Source organism: Chelonia mydas, chromosome 2 (genome assembly GCF_015237465.2).
Source record: "Chelonia mydas isolate rCheMyd1 chromosome 2, rCheMyd1.pri.v2, whole genome shotgun sequence".
In the NCBI taxonomy this organism is placed as follows: Eukaryota; Metazoa; Chordata; order Testudines; family Cheloniidae; genus Chelonia; species Chelonia mydas.
This window is the reverse complement of record NC_057850.1, coordinates 109,892,120-109,911,380: the sequence shown is the minus strand read 5'-3', so window position 1 is coordinate 109,911,380 and position 19,261 is coordinate 109,892,120. Positions and strand designations below refer to the sequence as shown.

The 19,261-nt window shown below is 42.2% G+C and overlaps 2 protein-coding genes across 10 annotated transcripts in view; both read right to left on the bottom strand.

Moving 5' to 3' along the window:
- Window positions 1–1,754: 1,754 nt before the first annotated feature.
- Window positions 1,755–11,649, bottom strand: LOC102947427 (transmembrane protein 14C). 4 transcript variants are annotated; one of them, XM_037893128.2, is made up of 5 exons: window positions 11,324–11,649; window positions 10,019–10,095; window positions 6,849–6,950; window positions 2,810–2,897; window positions 1,755–2,572 (listed from the first exon to the last, which is right to left on the bottom strand). In XM_037893128.2, the coding sequence occupies exons 1-5, from the start codon at window positions 11,485–11,487 to the stop codon at window positions 2,515–2,517; spliced, it is 489 nt and encodes a 162-aa protein (XP_037749056.1). In that variant the 5' UTR covers window positions 11,488–11,649; the 3' UTR covers window positions 1,755–2,514. The 4 variants fall into 4 exon arrangements, with proteins under 4 accessions (XP_037749056.1, XP_037749057.1, XP_043396020.1 ...); XM_037893129.2 differs by having other exon boundaries at window positions 11,260–11,390; XM_043540085.1 differs by lacking the exon at window positions 11,324–11,649 and adding an exon at window positions 10,709–10,730.
- A 602-nt stretch (window positions 11,650–12,251) lies between these two features.
- The window catches only part of PAK1IP1 (PAK1 interacting protein 1), an 18,972-nt gene continuing 11,962 nt past the window's right edge, over window positions 12,252–19,261 (bottom strand). For all 6 annotated transcript variants that reach the window (XM_037893118.2, XM_037893121.2, XM_037893116.2 and 3 more), the window contains one exon: window positions 12,252–17,428. In XM_037893118.2, the coding sequence (XP_037749046.1) occupies window positions 17,268–17,428 (161 nt within the window). In that variant the 3' untranslated portion in view covers window positions 12,252–17,267. The remainder of the gene's footprint in view (window positions 17,429–19,261) is intronic.

Here is a 19,261-nt window from a genome sequence, read left to right as displayed (position 1 = left end):
CAAGGAGTAATGCAAGGCAGATCCTTGCTAAAAGAGAAATGGTTTCCAAGATATAACCAAGTTTTTTCCCCAGCTAACTAAGGCTTTCTCCTCCTCAGCAGTTTGCTTTCAAAGCTCAGTTTTCTGCCCACATTATTTCTGCTAACAGTGAAATGGGCTTTGATAACTTGAAGGAGTAAGCTTTTAATTTACTGGAATTCAGGGAAAACATCAGATGCTGCACACAGTGGTGTTGCTGAGTCAGTAGGTAGCCCTCCCCGTCCCAAATCAGTGCAGTCTTTGTACCGCACTACGGTAGCGGTGGTCATTGTTGCTAGAGGCACTATCTTTGGGATAAAACCTAAGGTTCTGAACACTTATGCTTATTAAGATCTCCCTCCCCCCCCCAGAGTAATGGGTTTTAATCCTGGAATCTTGGCCAGATTTCTTGTTAGATTCTGGTGACCTAAATCCACCTTGGGTACAACATGCTTCGTTTTTTATTATTTTTTTTTACCTAAAAGTAACTAGAGGGGTTTTCTGCCTATTTGCCTGGAGACAAAGGTGTTAAGGTTTTGTGGGTTTTTTTGGATTTTTCTGTAGGCTGACTATCACTATCAGAGAATACAGGTATCCTATTACAGCACAGCAAAATTTTACAAGCCAAGTTTTGTTTGTTTTATTTCTAACCTTCAGGTGTAAAGTTAGTTAAAAACAGAGAGGTAAAGATGACAGACACCAAGGCACTACACAAATTGGAGTTAGCCAAACTGGAGGCAGTGAAAGAAGCCAAAAAAGCCCTAGAAGCTGCTCACAGGAGAGAAATGGAGGCAAAGGACAAAGAAAGGGAGGCAGCGAAAGAGGCAGAACACCACCAAGCGGCTGCTCACAGGAGAGCTATGGAGGCAAAGGAAAAAGATATAGAGGAGAAGGAAAAAGAAAGGAAGCATGTGGAGGAAGAGAAGGAAAAAGAGAGGAAGCATGAACTGGAGATGGAGAAGGCAAGGGCTCAGCAGAATATACCAACAAACCCTAGCAATCCTTCTCCAGGTACCACTTCCCATCCCAGAAAGTTCCCCACCTACAAGGCAGGCGATGATACCGAGGCCTTCTTAGAAAACTTCGAAAGGGCCTGCCTTGGGTACAGCATCTCTATAGACCAATACATGGTAGAGCTGAGGCAGCAGCTCAGTGGACCCTTAGCTGAGGTGGCGGCTGAAATGCCTAAGGCACAAATGAACCAGTATGAACTGTTTAAAACCAAGGCGAGAGTCAGAATGGGGCTAACACCCCAGCATTCCCGTCGGCGATTCAGAGCCCTAAGGTGGAAACCATCATTAAACAGGTGCTCAGTTCCACCCAAGAAGTGGCTGCATTTTGTTACTGGGTGAAGGGATTCTGGTATTTGTAAAACACTTTAGGATATTTCAAGTCAGCATAAATATCATTATAATTACTATAAAGATGTTATACTATAAGACTGTACTGGATCAACCCTATCTTCCACAGTTGTACTACAGTTTAAGCCACAGACTGCACAGAAAGCAGAGTTATGTTTATGATTACAAAATAAAGTCACACCTGTGTCCATTAACTGAAGAAATGCTATAAATGCTCAAGCACTGTTAGAAACTAAAGGGTGAGTAGGGAAGACCAGAACTACAGAATTTATTTTATACTCCGAATAGAAAATGCAAGTGATTGTGTATTTTAGGCTGACTTCAACAGTTCAAATACTCTTGCATAAATCTTGCTGAAATTATCCACAATAGAGGTTTCTTTTTTAAAGAGTCTTTAATGCAGTGTTAACACAATGTACACATGTAATTCTGTCTTCTTCCCCGCCATTTAAAAAGTTACCTTTCTTTACATGATCAAAGACTGCATTTGGAGAAGAGTGCACTGAAAAGATTTTCTGAAGAAAAGAAAAGGTAAGCCACAGGAAGGGCACAAACCTGCCCCAATCCAGACTTGCCCAATAAAGGATATAGGTTTTGCAATATAAATTCTCAGGTTTTATTAGTATAAAAATCAATCTCCTTTAAATGACATTTTGCTTAACATAATTTTGCAATAAAATATTCAGTTGGTGTTAGACATTCTTGTAGCCAAACCGCAGTCAGGTAAAGCATTCTGATAGTTTGCATGCAGAGTAACCATACAGATTTGTATTGTATTTGACCAAGTACTCCTGTTGGCCCACAATGGGAATTGTCTTTATCATGATGTTAGGCACCAGTTCCCTAGCCCTCATACGTTGTCTATACTTTTTTTTTTGGACTGCTCAAAATGGGAGTGGTTAATGAAAGATGTATTAGGAGAAATTTAAACTAACATTAACCCAACTTCTCAGAACAAAGTAGGGATAAATATTGACTGCTGAAACAAATGATATTTTGTACACTTAACACTTACCCATGCCATCAAATTCCCCCATCTTAAAAAAAAAGTTATTTGATGCAAGAACAGTTATGTACTCTCTGTATATTCAGGCAGCTGCATTTTCAGGCTTCCTATTGACACATTAAGTCACAATTATGGATCATGGGGCTTTTCAATCATCTTCAGTCCAAGTCTCCCAACCATTAACAGACTGTTTAAAGGAAAACATTGTAAGTTCATTGAAATTAAAAAAAGTGCAGAGCAAACTTCCAAATACTCCCCGCAAAAACATAAGTAGAAAACTGAAATGATCTGGTTTTAAAAAGATACATGGAATCTTATTTAAATATTTTATAATCCTAGAACACGGTAATTTAACCCCAATGTAATTAAATAGGAGTGACTCAAACTTATGGAGTAAGATTAGAAACAGCATGTGGTGTAGTACCTGGCACCAGCAATTAATCCTGCAGGCATGACTTTTCCAGAGTTGTAAAATCTCATTCCCATAACTCCAGTCAGTGTTCCAGATGCAACTAAATGAAAGATCAGATGACCAGTCAGAACTATTTCAGAGGTATGTGCGCAAGAGAGACATGCTAACTCAGAGCGAGCAAAAAAGAAGTGATAAATAAGATCAAGTGTGAAACACAATTAATTTCATAAAACAGAAAAATCAAGAAAACTCTGTAAATTTTTTTTTAAAACCCACTGTAAGGGGTAATATTTTAAACGCAGGTTTTATACACCTATCTGGTGTCCTTATAGTTCCCTTGGAAAAAGATGCATCTTTCATCAGAAATAAGTTATTCTAACCACAACTCAGGCATTGACTCCCTCTGAGTCTTTGGGCAAAACTTGTGCACCTCGGTTTCCCCAATGCGTGTGTGTGTGCACGCGCATGCATGTGTGAAACAGCGAGAATATATTTGTTCACCTATTTCTCAGAGGTGTTCTGAGGATTAGTTAAATTTGTGTTTGTAAAAGACTTTGAAGATTTAGCATGCTTCATATACCTTAAGTATTGTTAATTTATTTCAAGAACCTGCACTATCTTCCATTAGCTGAGCTAAGAGTATTATCCATCTTGATCAGTTATTCCTGGCACTGTCCCCATGCAAATTCATGGAGCTGCTAAAAATGAAGGGCCAAACTGTTGACAACTACACACCTCCAATGAAAAAGCTGAGTGATTAGAAAAACATGCAGAGCTCATTCCTCAGCACAGAAGACATATGGAGGATGAAATCCTTAGCCCATTCATGGAGTAGCCAGCCCATAGCAACAACTGCAAAACATAAAAGTGAGCAGAATGGCAGACCTCTGTCACCACCTCCCTTTATGGGGGTTTGATTAGCGGATCCATCTGTGCACAAATCCACTGCTCAACCCTCAACAAATAATTCTAATGGGCCTATTTACTCAAGTTGGGGTTTGCAGGATGGATCCCTAGTTTGTATACAACTATAGTCTAGGGTACTGATCAGAATTGGCATTTAACCTTGTTGCCTTTCACAAATATTTTGTTAAAACTGCCTTAAGTCCTAATGGACTGATCACCATAAATGTAATCAAACAAAAATTATATTTAGTGGCAGTTAAGACATCTCCACTCAAGACCTTACAAACATGGATATATGTGAAGATGGGGAAACAATTTATGTTTTTATATTGGGGTGGGCAAACTACAGCCTGCAGCCAGCCCATCAACCTTTAAATACAACCCTTGAGCTCTTGTGGGGGAGCGGAGTCGGGGGCTTACCCTGCTCCGGTGCTCCAGCTGGGGAGTGGGGTCGGGGGCTTGCTCCGCTCCATGCGTGCTCCGCGCGGCTCCCGGAAGCAGCAGTACGTCCCCACGCTGGCTCCTATGTGTAGGGTTAGCCAGGGGGCTCTGCATGCTGCCCCCGCCCAAAGCACCGGCTCTGCAGCTCCCATTGGCTGGGAACCATGACCAATGGAAGCTGCAGGAGCGGTGCCTGCAGACAGGGCAGCACGCAGAGTCGCCTGGTCGTGCCTCCGCGTAGGAGCGGGAGATGGGGACATGCCGCTGCTTCTGGGACCTGCTTGAGGTAAGAGCCACCCGCAGCCTGCGTCTCTGACCTCCTCCCGCATCCCAACCTCCTGACCCAGCCTGGAGCCCCCTCCCGCACCCTGAACTCCTCATTTCTGGCCCCAACCCAGAGCCCGCACCCCCAGCCAGAGCTCTCACCTCATCCCGCACCCCAACTCCCAATTTTGTGAGCATCCATGGCCTGCCATGCAATTTCCATACCCAGATGTGGCCCTAGGGTCAAAAAGTTTACCCACCCCTATTTTATATCAACAGATCAGCACATCTAACTGTCACACATTCCATACGTTTGGAAAGTTATTTTGCCTTAACACTGCTGACATTAAGGTTTTGTGTTACTGCAAGTTTAATGAAGGTGGGGTATGTACTGCTTTGGGGCATCAGTTGGAGACGGAAGCAAAAGCCTTACGGAGCCCTGGAGTGCGTATCAACAGTGCTATAGGCAATATGAAGGTGAAAAGGAATACACAAGTCTTTCCCCATTACTTATTTCCATAGTTCTAAGGTTTGAGTGGGTGGAGTGCCACAACCTTAACTGCCATTAAATTAGTTTGTGTTTGCTAACTTCTTGGTTTTTTTTTTTTTTAAACTACAGCTTCGGTGTATAATTCCCAAGAGTCAGTGAGAAAGGAAGTGGCACTTGCCTGGGAACCAGAGGAATAAATTGCACAGTTGAAGCAGTGTCTATATTGACCCTTATGACGAGTGCGAGAGGCTGTGATGTTCCCCAGTAAACTGGGTGCCTATACCATTTTATCCCCATTTATAAATTATTAAAAAGTAAACAAAGAGCAACCCTCTAGATTTAGCAGTGAAAAACATACCTGTCAGCTGCAGAGAACCTCTGAAGTAGCAGTTGCAGCAGCAGGGTGTCATCCCTGCATTACAGCAGATATGCCTATTGTGCTCCCTCCTCCCAGCCAGTATAAAGCACATGGCTCAATGTAAGACACCAGCACATGTGACAACCATCAGTTTGCCCAAGACCGGGGACTGAACCAATGGCCTCTAGAGCTAAAAGCATGCAATTTTACAGCTTGTTCTGAAGAGGTATGCCCTCAAGCTGAGAGTTGTCACAGAGGGACGTCCTCTGTGGATCAGACAGAGGGTTACACTTCACACACCCCCTGCCTCCATTGGATTACACAAACAAAATGTTGTGACAAGTGGCTGCAATACAAAACATGTATTTTGGGGATTCACACCATATTACAGATTGTAATTTTTAACCAAAAAACCCTGACCAAAAGTAGTTTTTTCACTATGTGAACTGCATGCAACCATACACTCCGGCCTTCCAGCAGCAGCAGAGTTTGAACTCCTTGACCTTCAGGTCCCCTAACTTAGGCTCCTATTATTTGAGCTACAGGAGCACTTCCTTTCTAGACCAGTCACTGGAGGAGGACTTGACACACACTTCCAAGTGACTTACATTGTTTACTAGTCAGCAGTAGAACACTGATGATCAGAACCCCTGGCTCTGGCACAAGAATGTGGCTTACAGCTGTTAAGGACAAGATAACCCAAAACAGTTTTAGTCTCTCTGAAAGACAGTGTGGTGCAGTGGGGAAGATTAGGGGTTGTTATCTTAGACCTGAGGTCTGGATTTGTAGTGAACTTGCATAAACTATTAACTTATTTTAAAAGGAAAGGGGGCTGGAGGGAAAAAGGGTGGGGTCAACAGCTCTTTCCTAACTGTCTTCTAGGTAGGGGTTCATGACTGTAGTCAATAATAGGGGTAGTGAATTGCAGAGGAATTTAAACAGCACGTAGAAGAGGTGAAAGCTGAACTCCCACCTGGTCTCCTCTTTCCTCTAGGCTACTGGCAGCATTTGATGGGGGTTTCTCTCTCACTATCTGGAAGTGATGACCATTCATACCCACAGCAGATTTTTCTGCAAACTGAAATTTGGCAGGTTTGGCTTGGCATATGTTTTCCTTTAAGGCTAAAATGTCATACAATATTCTATAGACAAACACACCTGATGTACAGTATAACTGATATTCTAGGAATCAGTACATGAACACAACGAAGTGGCTAAAAGCCAGAGCCTGGAGTGATTTAAATTTATTGCCAAACGAGTACTAAGAAAAGTGAGACAGTCTAGCAGGGAGGGGTGGGGAAGACATACCAAAGGGGATAATTATTAAACTCTTATTATTCTATCAATTCATTTTTCATTAAACCATCATGAAAATTTCAAATAGTGCTCTAAGTTTATATTCAATGTATTGCTTTTTGCCATTTCAGTGAGAGTTCTACAACATAAAGGTTTTAAATGCCCGGTTAAAAGTGAACTTTGAAGCACAATCTTAGCTATGGTGCACCCTACTGCTGCACCATCATATACAGCCTTGAAGTGTTATTAACATAACAGTACATTTGTTTTACATAGATATTTTAAAGGAGACTCACTCAGAGAAAGCCACACATTTTTTGGATTCTGAGACAGCTGGTAAGCACCCAGTCCAGCTAAGCTCCCGAAGAGAAGACCAGCAGCTAGAGATGGGACACTACCTTGAATAAATCAAACATACTGCACTTATTAGAAGATCAGACATAAACTTGGTCCATAAACCAAGCAGTTAAACAAAACAATCATGTTCGTTCACTGTTATAAGGTAGACTAGAATTTAGATCAAATGTGAGAGGGGTGTTAATATTTGAATAGGCTGGCTTTTATTAAGAAAGTCATGATACAGATCCTAACAAAGTACCAAATAACACTAGATTAGTTGCAGGTAACATTACAGCGTTTAGTTCTTTAACATGCAAATAAGTCATTGATAAATTACAAACACAAAAAGAGTCCCTAGAATAAAAGCATTAGACATGACCTTTGATGGGTAAAAGAACTTGTCCCCCCCAAATGTTTCCAGAAGCTTTTGAGAGGTACTAGCATGAAATAAAGGGATTAATTATGTTGGGTGGTACAGATCTCACATAGCAATGACCTGAGATTAGAAAAAGGAAATTTAAACTAGCTAGGCAAGACGATTAGACAACTTACCAAGAAGGGCTAGAAGGCACCAATAATAGAAGTATTCAAGGTTAAACACACAAAAGGCCCAAATCCAAAGCCATTGGAGACAATGGAAAAAACGATCCCCATGGACTTCAGTAGGCTTTAGATCTGGTCCTTAGTGCAAAAGGATAACCCTGCACTATTGACAGAAGATGCATGCTATTTCCAGTCCTATCCTCAGTGATTTGTAGACAACCTGTAAATGGAATTGACAAAATGTCATCACCTTTAATAAGTGATGAATGCCTTCATCAATCATGCTAAGAGGAGCATTCCACGCCTATTGCTAATGGTGATAGCATTCCATCTGTTCCATTTGCAGGTCACCACTAAAATGGTCTGAAATTGTAAGGCTAGTATGATAAAAGTCTTTACTCAAAGTTTACCAGAATGATGAGCACTTAGTGCTGTAGGAAGCTGATCATTCTTCAGTCATTAATCATCAGCTGCTCTATTGGTTCAGATCCCACATCTGGGATAAAGCAGGGGATGGAGGGAGAGGAGGTGCAGGACATACTCATTTGTGTAAGGAAAAGACACGCACATTAGCAAGTGGCTACTCTATTCCCATCCAGTTCAGCAGCGTAGCTACAGCTTTCTCCTTCAAATTGAGTAACTGATTTTCCGCAGAATGGCCACCGCATACCTGAATTTTGCCTCAATGATCAACAGTAACGAGATGCCCATGCCCACAGCTACTCACACATGGTACCCGCTCTCCCCCCCCCCGTATTTCATGACACAACTGGGCAGGGGGTGGGGAGGGGGTTAGGTAGCGTGATGCCAGGATTTCCCTGGCATGCCTGCAGATTGGTTTTGGAGCACCCCATTGAATACAACATAGGCAAGATATGTTTCAGTACTTATGTTGGAGCCAAACAAAACCTTAAGTTATTACAAACACACTTGGACATTCTGAAGATATGGACAGGCAGGGTCTCCACCTATAAAAGATGAAGGAGATAACGCTCCCTAGATTTGCACTACAGTAATAGATTTGACATATGAACGTGATATCGCAAGATCATAAGGATCTCCACACAGGAATATACAATAGAGGTAATTTACACTGAGAACATTTTTTAAAAAAGAAAAAAATTATTAAAGAGCCTACTCTGTCAGTAGTGACATCATTATATAAGGCATCTCTTTTTTGCAAGGATATCAGAATGGTCAGGGATCTCACTGGTTGAACATTTTCAGGTTTAAGTTAAAAATAGATAGCTATAGAATAAAGTGAATATAATGATGGACAGAGCCATTTGCTCAGCTACTCTTCCTTTATTTTTAACATGCTTGTCCCATACTTTTACTGGCACAGGCAGGTCTCAGTTATTAGCAGTCTCTCATACCCCGTCAAGTCACCTCACTTGCTTTTACTCCTCCCCTCAAAAAAATCATTCCTCTCAGATTGCGAGTCAGGAGACCTGGGTTCCATGCCTCGCTTGGCCACTGAATTACCACATGACCTCGGAAAAGTCACTTAAATTCTGGGTCTCAGTTTCCCCATCTCGAAACAAAGGATAATAATGCTTATCATTTTGTAAAGTGCTCTGAGAAATACTAATCAAAAGTTCAGTGCAAGTTCCAAATGTTGTTCACTACCTCCATCCTGACTGGTCACCTACACTACAGGATGAAACAAGCTAGTGGGAGCACATTAACAAGCTCGCTGGAGCTCCAATTTATTCATATTTGTGGGCAAAACTCCTACTGAATTCAGGGATGTAGGAGCAGGCCAATGGGTAACAGCGAACTCCTCAGTCCACATTAAACATGGGTCTATCCTAAAACTGAGTGAGGGTTTCCACATGAATTGAGGCGTCCCATTGCAAGAATTTGAACAGCTGATGATCCACGGTTCTGTATGAAGGAATGAAAACCAAGAAAAGCAGAACTGGAAGCAGCAGATCAGGGAATAAAGTTCCAAGTGCAAATATATTCAATGCAGCTCTGCAAAGAAATATTGCTAAATAACTCTGACACAGCATAAACAAGTCACACTACTTACAGAAAGGTTAAAATGGAAAGCTGAGCTCCCTAAATACTTGCAGTTACTCTTCTAAATGTACCATTTTTAGAAGTGATAAGGGGACCATTTGTAGAGTACAAAATGGTGTTGGTATCAATTGTAAAAAACAAAATTAAAAACCACTAGCAATTAACCTTTTTATAGGTTATCTGAAAAATATATAAGTAGGTCATTGATATTCAAGACATCAGCCACAAAGCCTTTCTGAAGCAAGCTTACAGCGATGCACCCAAAGAACATAAAGCCATCAGTAGACGACTGGTATGCCTGATTGTGAGTTTATCACAAAAAAACACCAACTTAAATTACAGCTGTCCACTCCCAACTACAGTGAAAGATCTGCATAAACCTTAAACTGTCAAAGTTAAGAACAGCATGAACATTTAGATAGCCTCTTTCTACAAGAAGTTACACTGTGCAGAAAACTTGATATTTTGCTTTTTATATGAGGGGGGTGAGGGTGGTTCCATTTCCCAACATCTAATTCAATGATGCACCAGAGAGTTTGAGGCTTTATCAATACTATACCTGCTTTTGCGTAGCCAATTATTCCACCTGATGTAACCAATGCTGCATAGCCAAAGCCTATCCAGTCCAAACCCATTCTGGGAACATAACAAGGAAATCAGAGTTATATTAATTCTTTTCATTCCCTCCTTCCTTGACACAGCTTTTATGCAAACGTAAATTTATTTTTAAACTTACTTTAATGCTCTCAAAGGTATTAACTTGATAACACTTGAAACGGAAGTCCTCTATTGATGTATAGTTTTTGTATAATGACTAAAGGTTGGCCAACAGTAATGCAAACTTCCCTATACTGCTCTGTTTTTAGACAAGGTATTGGCAATCATTGAGAAACAAGAACAAACATGCACCACAAACTTAAAATCCTAAGAACATGAAAGCATATACCATGATATCAGTGTATCTGGATGCAAGTGAGAAGGAGAAACATCTCATATGAACGAACAGTTCTGGACTAAGTGAAAGGATATCACACACATTAAGTATAGAATATTAAAATAGATTTTAAATGGGTTTGATGAACACTGAACCTGAAGGCCAAGGAGAAGCAGCGTGTAAGGAAGGTGGTTCAGGGTCTAATGGCTTGAGACAGATGTACTGAAGCTGCTCGTTAATAGAGGCCATTGGTAATGTTTCTGTGTCAAGCATCTTAGGCAATTCCCTATAATGACAACGCAAGGGGTAACAAACCTCATGGTCCTGCAATAGCTCTAGCCCAGAACCTCCCTGAACAGGCAGAGGCTGGGCCATGTTGCCATGATCAGATCTGGATCTGAACTTTCTCCAGGCTCAGGGGTGTCTGGATCTAGGTCTGGGTTCAGCCCAGTACACACACAGGCGCCAGCCACAAATCTGGATCCACACCTCCCCACGGCCTGGGGAAACTCAGAGGCGGGGGCTGGTTCAGGCTCGTTTCTGTAAGACGGGTTGACAGACCCCTGTGATCACCCCCAGAGGGATGCAGAGTGACTGGGGGAAAGCAGTTTGCAAGACGCTAGCAAACAGAGAACAGGGCAGGGCGAGAAACCAGCCGTGACCAGAGGGGAACGTCACCATCTCCAGGGTCTGGGGTTCCCAACCGCAACACACAGAAAACACCTCCTCCCCCCTCCAAACGCGCCCCGGCAGCCCAGCCTCGCTCAGCCCCCACCCCACGGCCCGCGCACGGAGCCTCGCTCAGCCCCCTGCACAGCTCGGCTCAGCACCACGCGAGAAGTACCAAGCCAGGTACTTGCCCCTACCGCTTCCCCCCGCGCCCGGCAGCCCCAGGGCCGGGCGCGTGCACTGCAGGCCGGCGGCACTGACCTGCCCGCCCCTGGAGCCCAGCTGCCGCGGGAACCTTCGCACAGGGCCTGGGGCGCCCCGACCTTCCACCCCCGAACCTTCCCGGGGCGGGGCACGGGACGGGCCAGCCAATCAGAGCCGCGCCCGGAGTGGCCAGGCAGGGAAAGGGCGGCTAAGCCGCGCATCGCCCGGGGTTTCCCGCCGCCTCGGCCCAGGGGGCGGGCTGGCTTGGCTCCCTCCGCCCCGCGCAGGGGAGCGCCTCACCCTCCCAGTACTGGATTTACCACGGCGCCCCGCCCCCACCCGCTCCCCCTCCCGCGGGGGCAGAAGCTTGGTGCGGCTGGCGCTGGGGCTCCGGCTGCAGCTGGGCAGCCAGGCTCCTGCCCTCAGCTTGCTCCCTGCCGCCCCTCCCCTCTCCGTGCCGCCGATCAGCTGTTTGCCGGCAGGGGGGAGGGGGAAGAGCAGAGCCTCAGCAGGCTCGGGGGCGGGACCTTGGGGAAGGGGCTGGAATCACGGCACACCCCCCCTCCAGGCCCCTGCCGTGAGTACCCCCATGACCCTAGCCCCCTGCCCACCCTGACCCCTGCACCCCCTCACACACTCCAAGCCCTTGAACCCCCCCAACAACTCCTGCACCCCCTACACCCCCAGCCTCCCCATACCCTGACTTCTGCACCCCCCCACATCCATCCTGAGCACCAAACAGTAGCTCCTGCACTCCCCACCTGCACCCCTTGCACCAAGTAGGAGCCACCCCAGGTAAACATTCCACCCCCAACCTCCTGCCCCAACCCTGAGCCCCCTCCCTCACCCTAGCTCCTGGCCAGACCCCACACCCCAACATTTTTTTTTTTTTTTACAATATTTGGAAAGATTATTAAGTGGTCTGTAGAGATCCTCAGCAATTTTCAAGTGGTCTACAGAAAAATAAGTTAGACTACAAGAACAATCAAGAATAAACAACACTTTATTTTCATCTACTTGCTATTACTGATAAGAGGAGGATGAAGGAAAAAAAGAATGAAAAACAGATGCAGGGGGAGATGAGAGGAGTACTTGAGGCACCTTAGAGAGTTAACAAATTTCTTTGAGCATAAGCTTTCGTGAGCTACAGCTCACTTCATCGGATGCATGCAGTGGAAAACAGAGTGGGGAGATTTTATATACACGGAGAACATGAAACAATGGGTGTTACCATACACACTGTAACGAGAGTGATCAGGTTACAGTGTGTATGGTAACACCCATTGTTTCATGTTCTCCGTGTATATAAAATACCTGATCACTCTCGTTACAGTGTGTATGGTAACACCCATTGTTTCATGTTCTCCGTGTATATAAAATCTCCCCACTCTATTTTCCACTGCATGCATCCGATGAAGTGAGCTGTAGCCCACTAAAGCTTATGCCCAAATAAATTTGTTAAGTCTCTAAGGTGCCACAAGTACTCCTTTTCTTTTTGTGGATACAGACTAACACGGCTGCTACTCTGAAATAAGAGAGAATGTTCTTTTTCTTGGCTGGGTCCCAAGGAGGGACAAACCAACCAACCACAATAGGTGCAGTTGTGATAAACAGATGATGGGCCATTGTGCCCAGTTCTTCTGATCGCCGCTCAACATGTCTGTCTTATCAGAAGCTTCTCTCCTGGATTTGCTCAGTAAAACAGAAATAGGTCTTTACTATGGGTTTCATATAGACTGTGATAAGAACATGCTATCAATGTACAGCGTGGGACATATGTTTCAGCTAAGAAGTGCTTACCTTGCAGAACTCTTTTTTTTTTTAAACATGTATATCTTCAGCCCTCACACTGGTTATTGCTGAATTACACTTGCTAAAAGTATCTGACAGGAGCATGTGGAAGAAAATGGTTGGTCTGTCACTGCATACACCTCTCAAAAAAAAAAGGCTTAATGGATTTTGGTGAAAGGTTTTTTTTGTTGTTTTTTAAACGTCACCTCTGACCTAAAAAAACCATGAAAAACATTTCTTTTCAGCCCAAAAGGAGTTTGAGAATGTTATCAATAACTTTATTTAATAATAAATAAAAAGAGAGACTGCAGTTGACAACAGGAGATTCATTTCAGACTTAACTAGGATAACTGCCACTGTAATGACTGCTGACTTATGGAAATTTTGTTGACTATCCAACTTTGGGCCTATAGTTAGCATAAAATGATATATAGTTTATATACGCCTCTACAATTAGAGAGGTTAAAAAACTAGCGATGGGCCCAAGCAGAAACTCCAGATCCAAACCTCACCCACAAATTCTTAGGAAATTCAGATCCAGACAATAACTTGATTACTGGGATCATATCTAGTAAACAGTATTATTCCACTGCAGCTCAGTCCTTATCAAAGTGTAACATACACATTTCAGATGTTATTGATTAGTAGTTTTTTTTCAATGTTTCTTCTGTCTAGTAATTAGCTGAAAGCCCAATTACAGAAGATCCCTCTGGCCCTCATCAAATGCATTCACAAGTGTGGTAAATGCAACAGTTTCTTCCACTATAGTAAGTATGCAACACTGGTAAAAAGGACACATTTGCTGAAGAAAGTGTTTTGCACTAACATTTCCTGCCAACACCTTGTGTACTGTGAGGTAAAATATATCCCAAAGACATATGAAGGATACAGAAAAACACTTCTTACAAACTACTAAGATTTAAACAAAACCACCTGAACAAGTGCTTAAACTATCTTCTCACTTTCTTCAATTCAATGGTACTACAGGGTTCAAAGAACCTGAGAGGTGTTGAATAGGAATTCAGAGCGGACACCACATTTCAGGTTTCAAAGCAAAAAAGCGAGCAGTCCCAAACCAACACTGTACAGCACTGAACCTTTTCAGTAATATCAGAGTCAGAAACAGGCTATAGTCAGCATGAGTATACTTGCACCTGGGGCCATAGAATTGGCTGTGGAGACATTTATGGAAGGGGGCTAACGTCATATAGTTCTTTAGGCCTAGATCCTGCAAAGATTTACATGCAAGCAATTCCACTGAAGACAATAGGTCTACTCATGTGCAGTAAGCAAGTTCAAAAGTCTTGGCAGGATAGGGTCTTAGCCAATAAATTCAAGTTTTTGATCCACAGTCAAACACGTATATGCTTAATTTTTTGGGTAGAGATTAATCTGCATATTTCCATATTGCAGTGTTTGTGAAAATTCATCCTACATATTTAAAAAACCAAAATTGCTATCTACTAGTCTACATGTATAAATGGCATCCATCACCTCAGCCCATAGACATATTAAATAGAAATAAAAATAGACATCTGAAAATACTATACAAAATATAGTTCTAAAAGAACCATACACAACTCTCAATATCTGCCACTAAAATGGCCTAGCAGTCAGTTAAAACTTTGATTGGATATATTTCACACTGCACCCTCAAATGGATCAGGCTTATTTTATATAGGTAAAAGCTTTGTATAAAACCAGAAGCTTCTAAAAACTATTTTAGGCCTTAATGTATATTCAGAGTTATTTGACAGGTTTCAGAGTAGCAGCCGTGTTAGTCTGTATTCGCAAAAAGAAAAGGAGTACTTGTGGCACCTTAGAGACTAAACAATTTATTTGAGCATGAGATGAAGTGAGCTGTAGCTCACGAAAACTCATGCTCAAATAAATTGGTTAGTCTCTAAGGTGCCACAAGTACTCCTTTTCATTCAGAGTTATGCAAGTTTAAATAAAGGTGTGACTTTAAACTGTCCCTGTGAAGCTAAGCTAAATCAATATAAACCAGGTTTAAAAATCAAATTAACACAGACAGGGTTTAGTTCAACTAAATAAGGGAAAAAGTTACAAAAGATTAACATAGATCCCTACTCCAAGAACACATTGCCACCATAAAGTGAAAGATCCTAGCAGAGTCCAGATGATGTTTGTTTTGCTTTTGTGTCAGAGGACCCTTTAGTGCTCAGGCAGAGTCAGGCTGCTGTGCTAAAATACTTTACAGGTTTTATTTTATGTCCCCCCCCAAGATACACTGCATTCCTTTTCCAGTGTGGCCCCATTCATTCTGTTGAGTTTTCCTACCCCTTCAATACTAATCTGGTCCTCTACATTCAGGTTAATCAAATTTTTATATAGAGTGGAGCAGGGGTTCTCAACCTTTTTCTTTCTGCGGCCCCCACCAACATGCTATAAAAAATCCACAGTCCACCCGTGCCACAATACCTAGTTTTCTGCATATAAAAGCCAGGGCCGGTGTTAGGGGGTAGCCACAGGCACCCCAGCGAAGCTACATTGCTCAGGCTTCGGTTTCAGCCCCAGGTGGTGGGACTCAGAGCCCCGGGTTTCAGTCCCAAGCAATGGAGCTTCAGCTTTCTGCCCTGGACCCCAGCAAGTCTAACACTGGCCCTGCTTGGTGGTGCCCCAGAAACCTGCTCACGGCCCCCAGGGGTCCCTGGACCCCTGGTTGAGAACCACTGGAGTAGAGAACATTTCTGCTTTAATGCCTATTGTCAGCCATGATTCTTATTTTGACTGAACATTCTCTGCTCACTTTCCTTTAAAGATAGGTGGAATTATGCCCAGTACAAATACTTAGCACAATGGTATAATGGTTCATCAGGGAGACAACTTTACGTACATAATAAATACTACTCTTTCTCTGTTTTACACAATAAATCTCAGAGCACAGACTTGATAAACATTTTTAGGGGAGAAAAGGAGAAGGAAAGAAATTAATGTAAGCTTTTCCAACTTAACTAATTTATATTAGATTTCTTTGAACATAAAGATTTAAAACATATAGGACATCTTAAAGTTGTTCTAGCCCACTTCCTATTAACACTGGCATTTCAACAGCCTGAGAGTAAATGTAAATACTTGTAAAATGCCTGCATAAAAGTTACCAAAGTGTTTGTTTCAATGAAAAAGAGAAGAGGAGTACTTGTGGCACCTATGCATCCGATAAAGTGAGCTGTAGCTCACAAAAGCTTATGCTCAAATAAATTTGTTAGTCTCTAAGGTGCCACAAGTCCTCCTGTTCTTTTTGCGGATACAGACTAACATGGCTACTACTCTGAAACCTGTTTCAATCAAGTAAACCAACTCCTGGAAAAAAGAGGACATAAACAGAGTTGAATTTATGGACACAGGCCTTTTTAAAATTAAAGACTTGAAATAGTAGAAGGCAAAAAATATACAATTTGCTTTTTACACCCTCTTTTCATTGCTGTCTTAAGGGTTAAACACAAGTTTTCTTTCTGTGAATATATGAAGGATATTTTTGGTAGTTCTATTTTTATGACATCATGGAGTATATATTAAGATTGTCTAAAGATAACCCTTAAAGTGATAAAGGCAGGCACATTTTTTTAGTAAAAAAATCCAGCCTAGTAGGTATATTTAAAACACAGTTTTCCCTGAATTATATAAAAAACTGGTCCCTTCCAAAATTGAGTCCTCCTAGATACAAGTGCCCAAACACTGTGGAAGATCTTTATGGGCTGCCAGTCCTGTTGCAAACAGTTTAACATTGTAGAAATGGTTAACTGCAGACATTTTCATTGTATATTTCACTGAAACCTATTTTCAAGTTTTAATTATTAAAACGAGAAAATCCAAGTATATTAACACAGAACTGCAGCAATTTTTGTAGTTTTAAACTGAATTTCAGAACTGTTTAAAGAGAATGTTTATACTATACTTGATATAATTAAAAACATAAATTAGATATACATCATTATGCGTTTACCTCTGAATGGTATATTTCAAGAAAAGTTAGTACCATCAGATTTGCCACCTTCCAAAATTCTGAATGGTCATTTACCAATGTAGAAAAATTTTCTACTCCCAAAATTAGATAGTTTCAGAAATATGTGCCCTGTTGAGATGGCAAAAAATGGCTTGAGTAGAAGTGATAGGTGTAAAAAATGGTTACAGCGATAACGAAATTTACTAATATCAGCTTATTATTTGAGTGGTAAAGAGGTTACATTCATTTTGAGCTCTGTAGTTTCGTTTTCTTCTTTTGCTGTGCACCTTCTGATTTTCGTTTCTTGGGCGTCACTTGTCTATCTCCCTTTGCTGATTTATCACTATCATCAGTCCAACAAACCTTCTTTTTCCTAGTTATCAATGGCTGTTCATCTTCATTTACTGAAACAAAGCAGAACGTTATTCATCATGAGTTTTTAAGCTCAATATTTGAAATCTCTGCTGGCATGAAGTACATATTTATTTCCCCCCATTTAAAAAAGAAATTGAAACAGAATGAGCTCTATAATCTATTTTAGTGGAAGAGAGGAGAGTGCCATGTATGTTACTTGGTATGCAATGTCCGAATATCAAGTGAGCAAGTAAATGTATTTTAGATGGTCATGCAGGACTGCCAAGTAAAAAAATACTGGGCTAGATTTGCTAAGTTAGACCCATGATATTGGGTAAATACATCTGTCCACACCTACATACCTGACATGCAAGTGACCTATTAGAGACGCAAAACTGCATTGAAAATCTGACCCAACAGGTTTAAGAATCCGTGCACAGCATACTGCCAGTCAAAACCAGTACCCTAAAAGCCTGAGCATTTTATTTACCTAAATATTACCACATTAATTCTTACTTAAAGGTGCTTAGAGAACACTGCAGAAAATTAAGATTTTGGTCAGACTAACTGTGACCCTCAGAACACCCCAATGCCAGATGGCCAGGGCCTCCCTGGTATATAACAGTAAATCTCATCTGGCCCGACTAGCTCAATGAACTTCACACACTTGCCATAATATTAATTTAAAAGGTATCTTGTAGTGTATCATTGGAAAACCAATAACCCCGCTGGTCATTAATATCACTGTGAAATGTGTGCAACCAGTGGTTCTCAAACTTTAGTATTGGTGACCTCTTTCACATAGCAAGCCTCTGTTTGCGACCCCCCTTTTAAATTAAAAAACACTTTTTTACATATTTAACACCATTATAAATGCTGGAGGCAAAGTGGGGCTTGAGGTGGAGGCTGATAGCTTGCGACCCCCCATGTAATAACCTCATGACCCCTGAGGGGTCCCGACTCCCAGTTTGTGAATCCCTGCTGTAAGCAGACAAAAGAGAAAGGCCAACACCTCTTTGGCTCAACTGCAGATTGAACCAGGTGTGACAAGGACAATGAGCCATTCATTTGCATCGGAGATTGCAGGAATATCATTTGCATTGTAAATCTCAGGAAACTGAGAAATTAACACGGCATCGGGTCCCTGGTGGAGACAGAATGTTGAGCCCCCAGGAAGGCTTCTTGGCTTTGAAGACAAAGACAAACTTTGGAGATATAAGGAGTTGCGACAAGACTTTGGGATATTCATCACCCAAGACAGCAAAGAAGCCAGCGCTTTGTATCTATGAAAGATGGGTCCTCCTGTTACAAGAGGCTGCAAAATGCTGACAAAAGAACTATGTTAGGCAAAAGCCATATCTTGCTAGAATTAAGTTGTCAACACTGGAAAGCGTGTTCTTTTTGTTTTGTTTGTAGCCCTTTCAGACCTCTTTCACTTTTGTTTGAAATCACTTAAATCTATGTTTTTTGTTAATAAACTTATTCTCCGTTTTACTACGAACCATCTGTGCTGTGTATTATGGTGGAGTGCGATCCCCCCAGCTGAGCTGACAAGCTGTTTTGTGTACTGGCTTTTTGGAGGCAGCGAACTTGCTGTTATCTCTGTGAGTGTCCAGTAAGAGGGACTGGACACTGCAGGGGAGATGGTTTTGGGGAGACTTGGGACTGGAAGGTTGTTGAGTCACCCTAGAAGGAGCAACTGGACTGGTGGAAGCCAGGGTGAGACCATTATACTATAGCATGCTGCTGGTGTCAGGGCTCTGAACCAAACCTGCACTCCACAGGCACCCAGGGTTACAGGGCAGACAGTGACAGAACCCATTAGTGGTCTGGGTGGACATCCAAAGTGTCAGACTGGCATGTTTCAATAATACAGTCAGCAA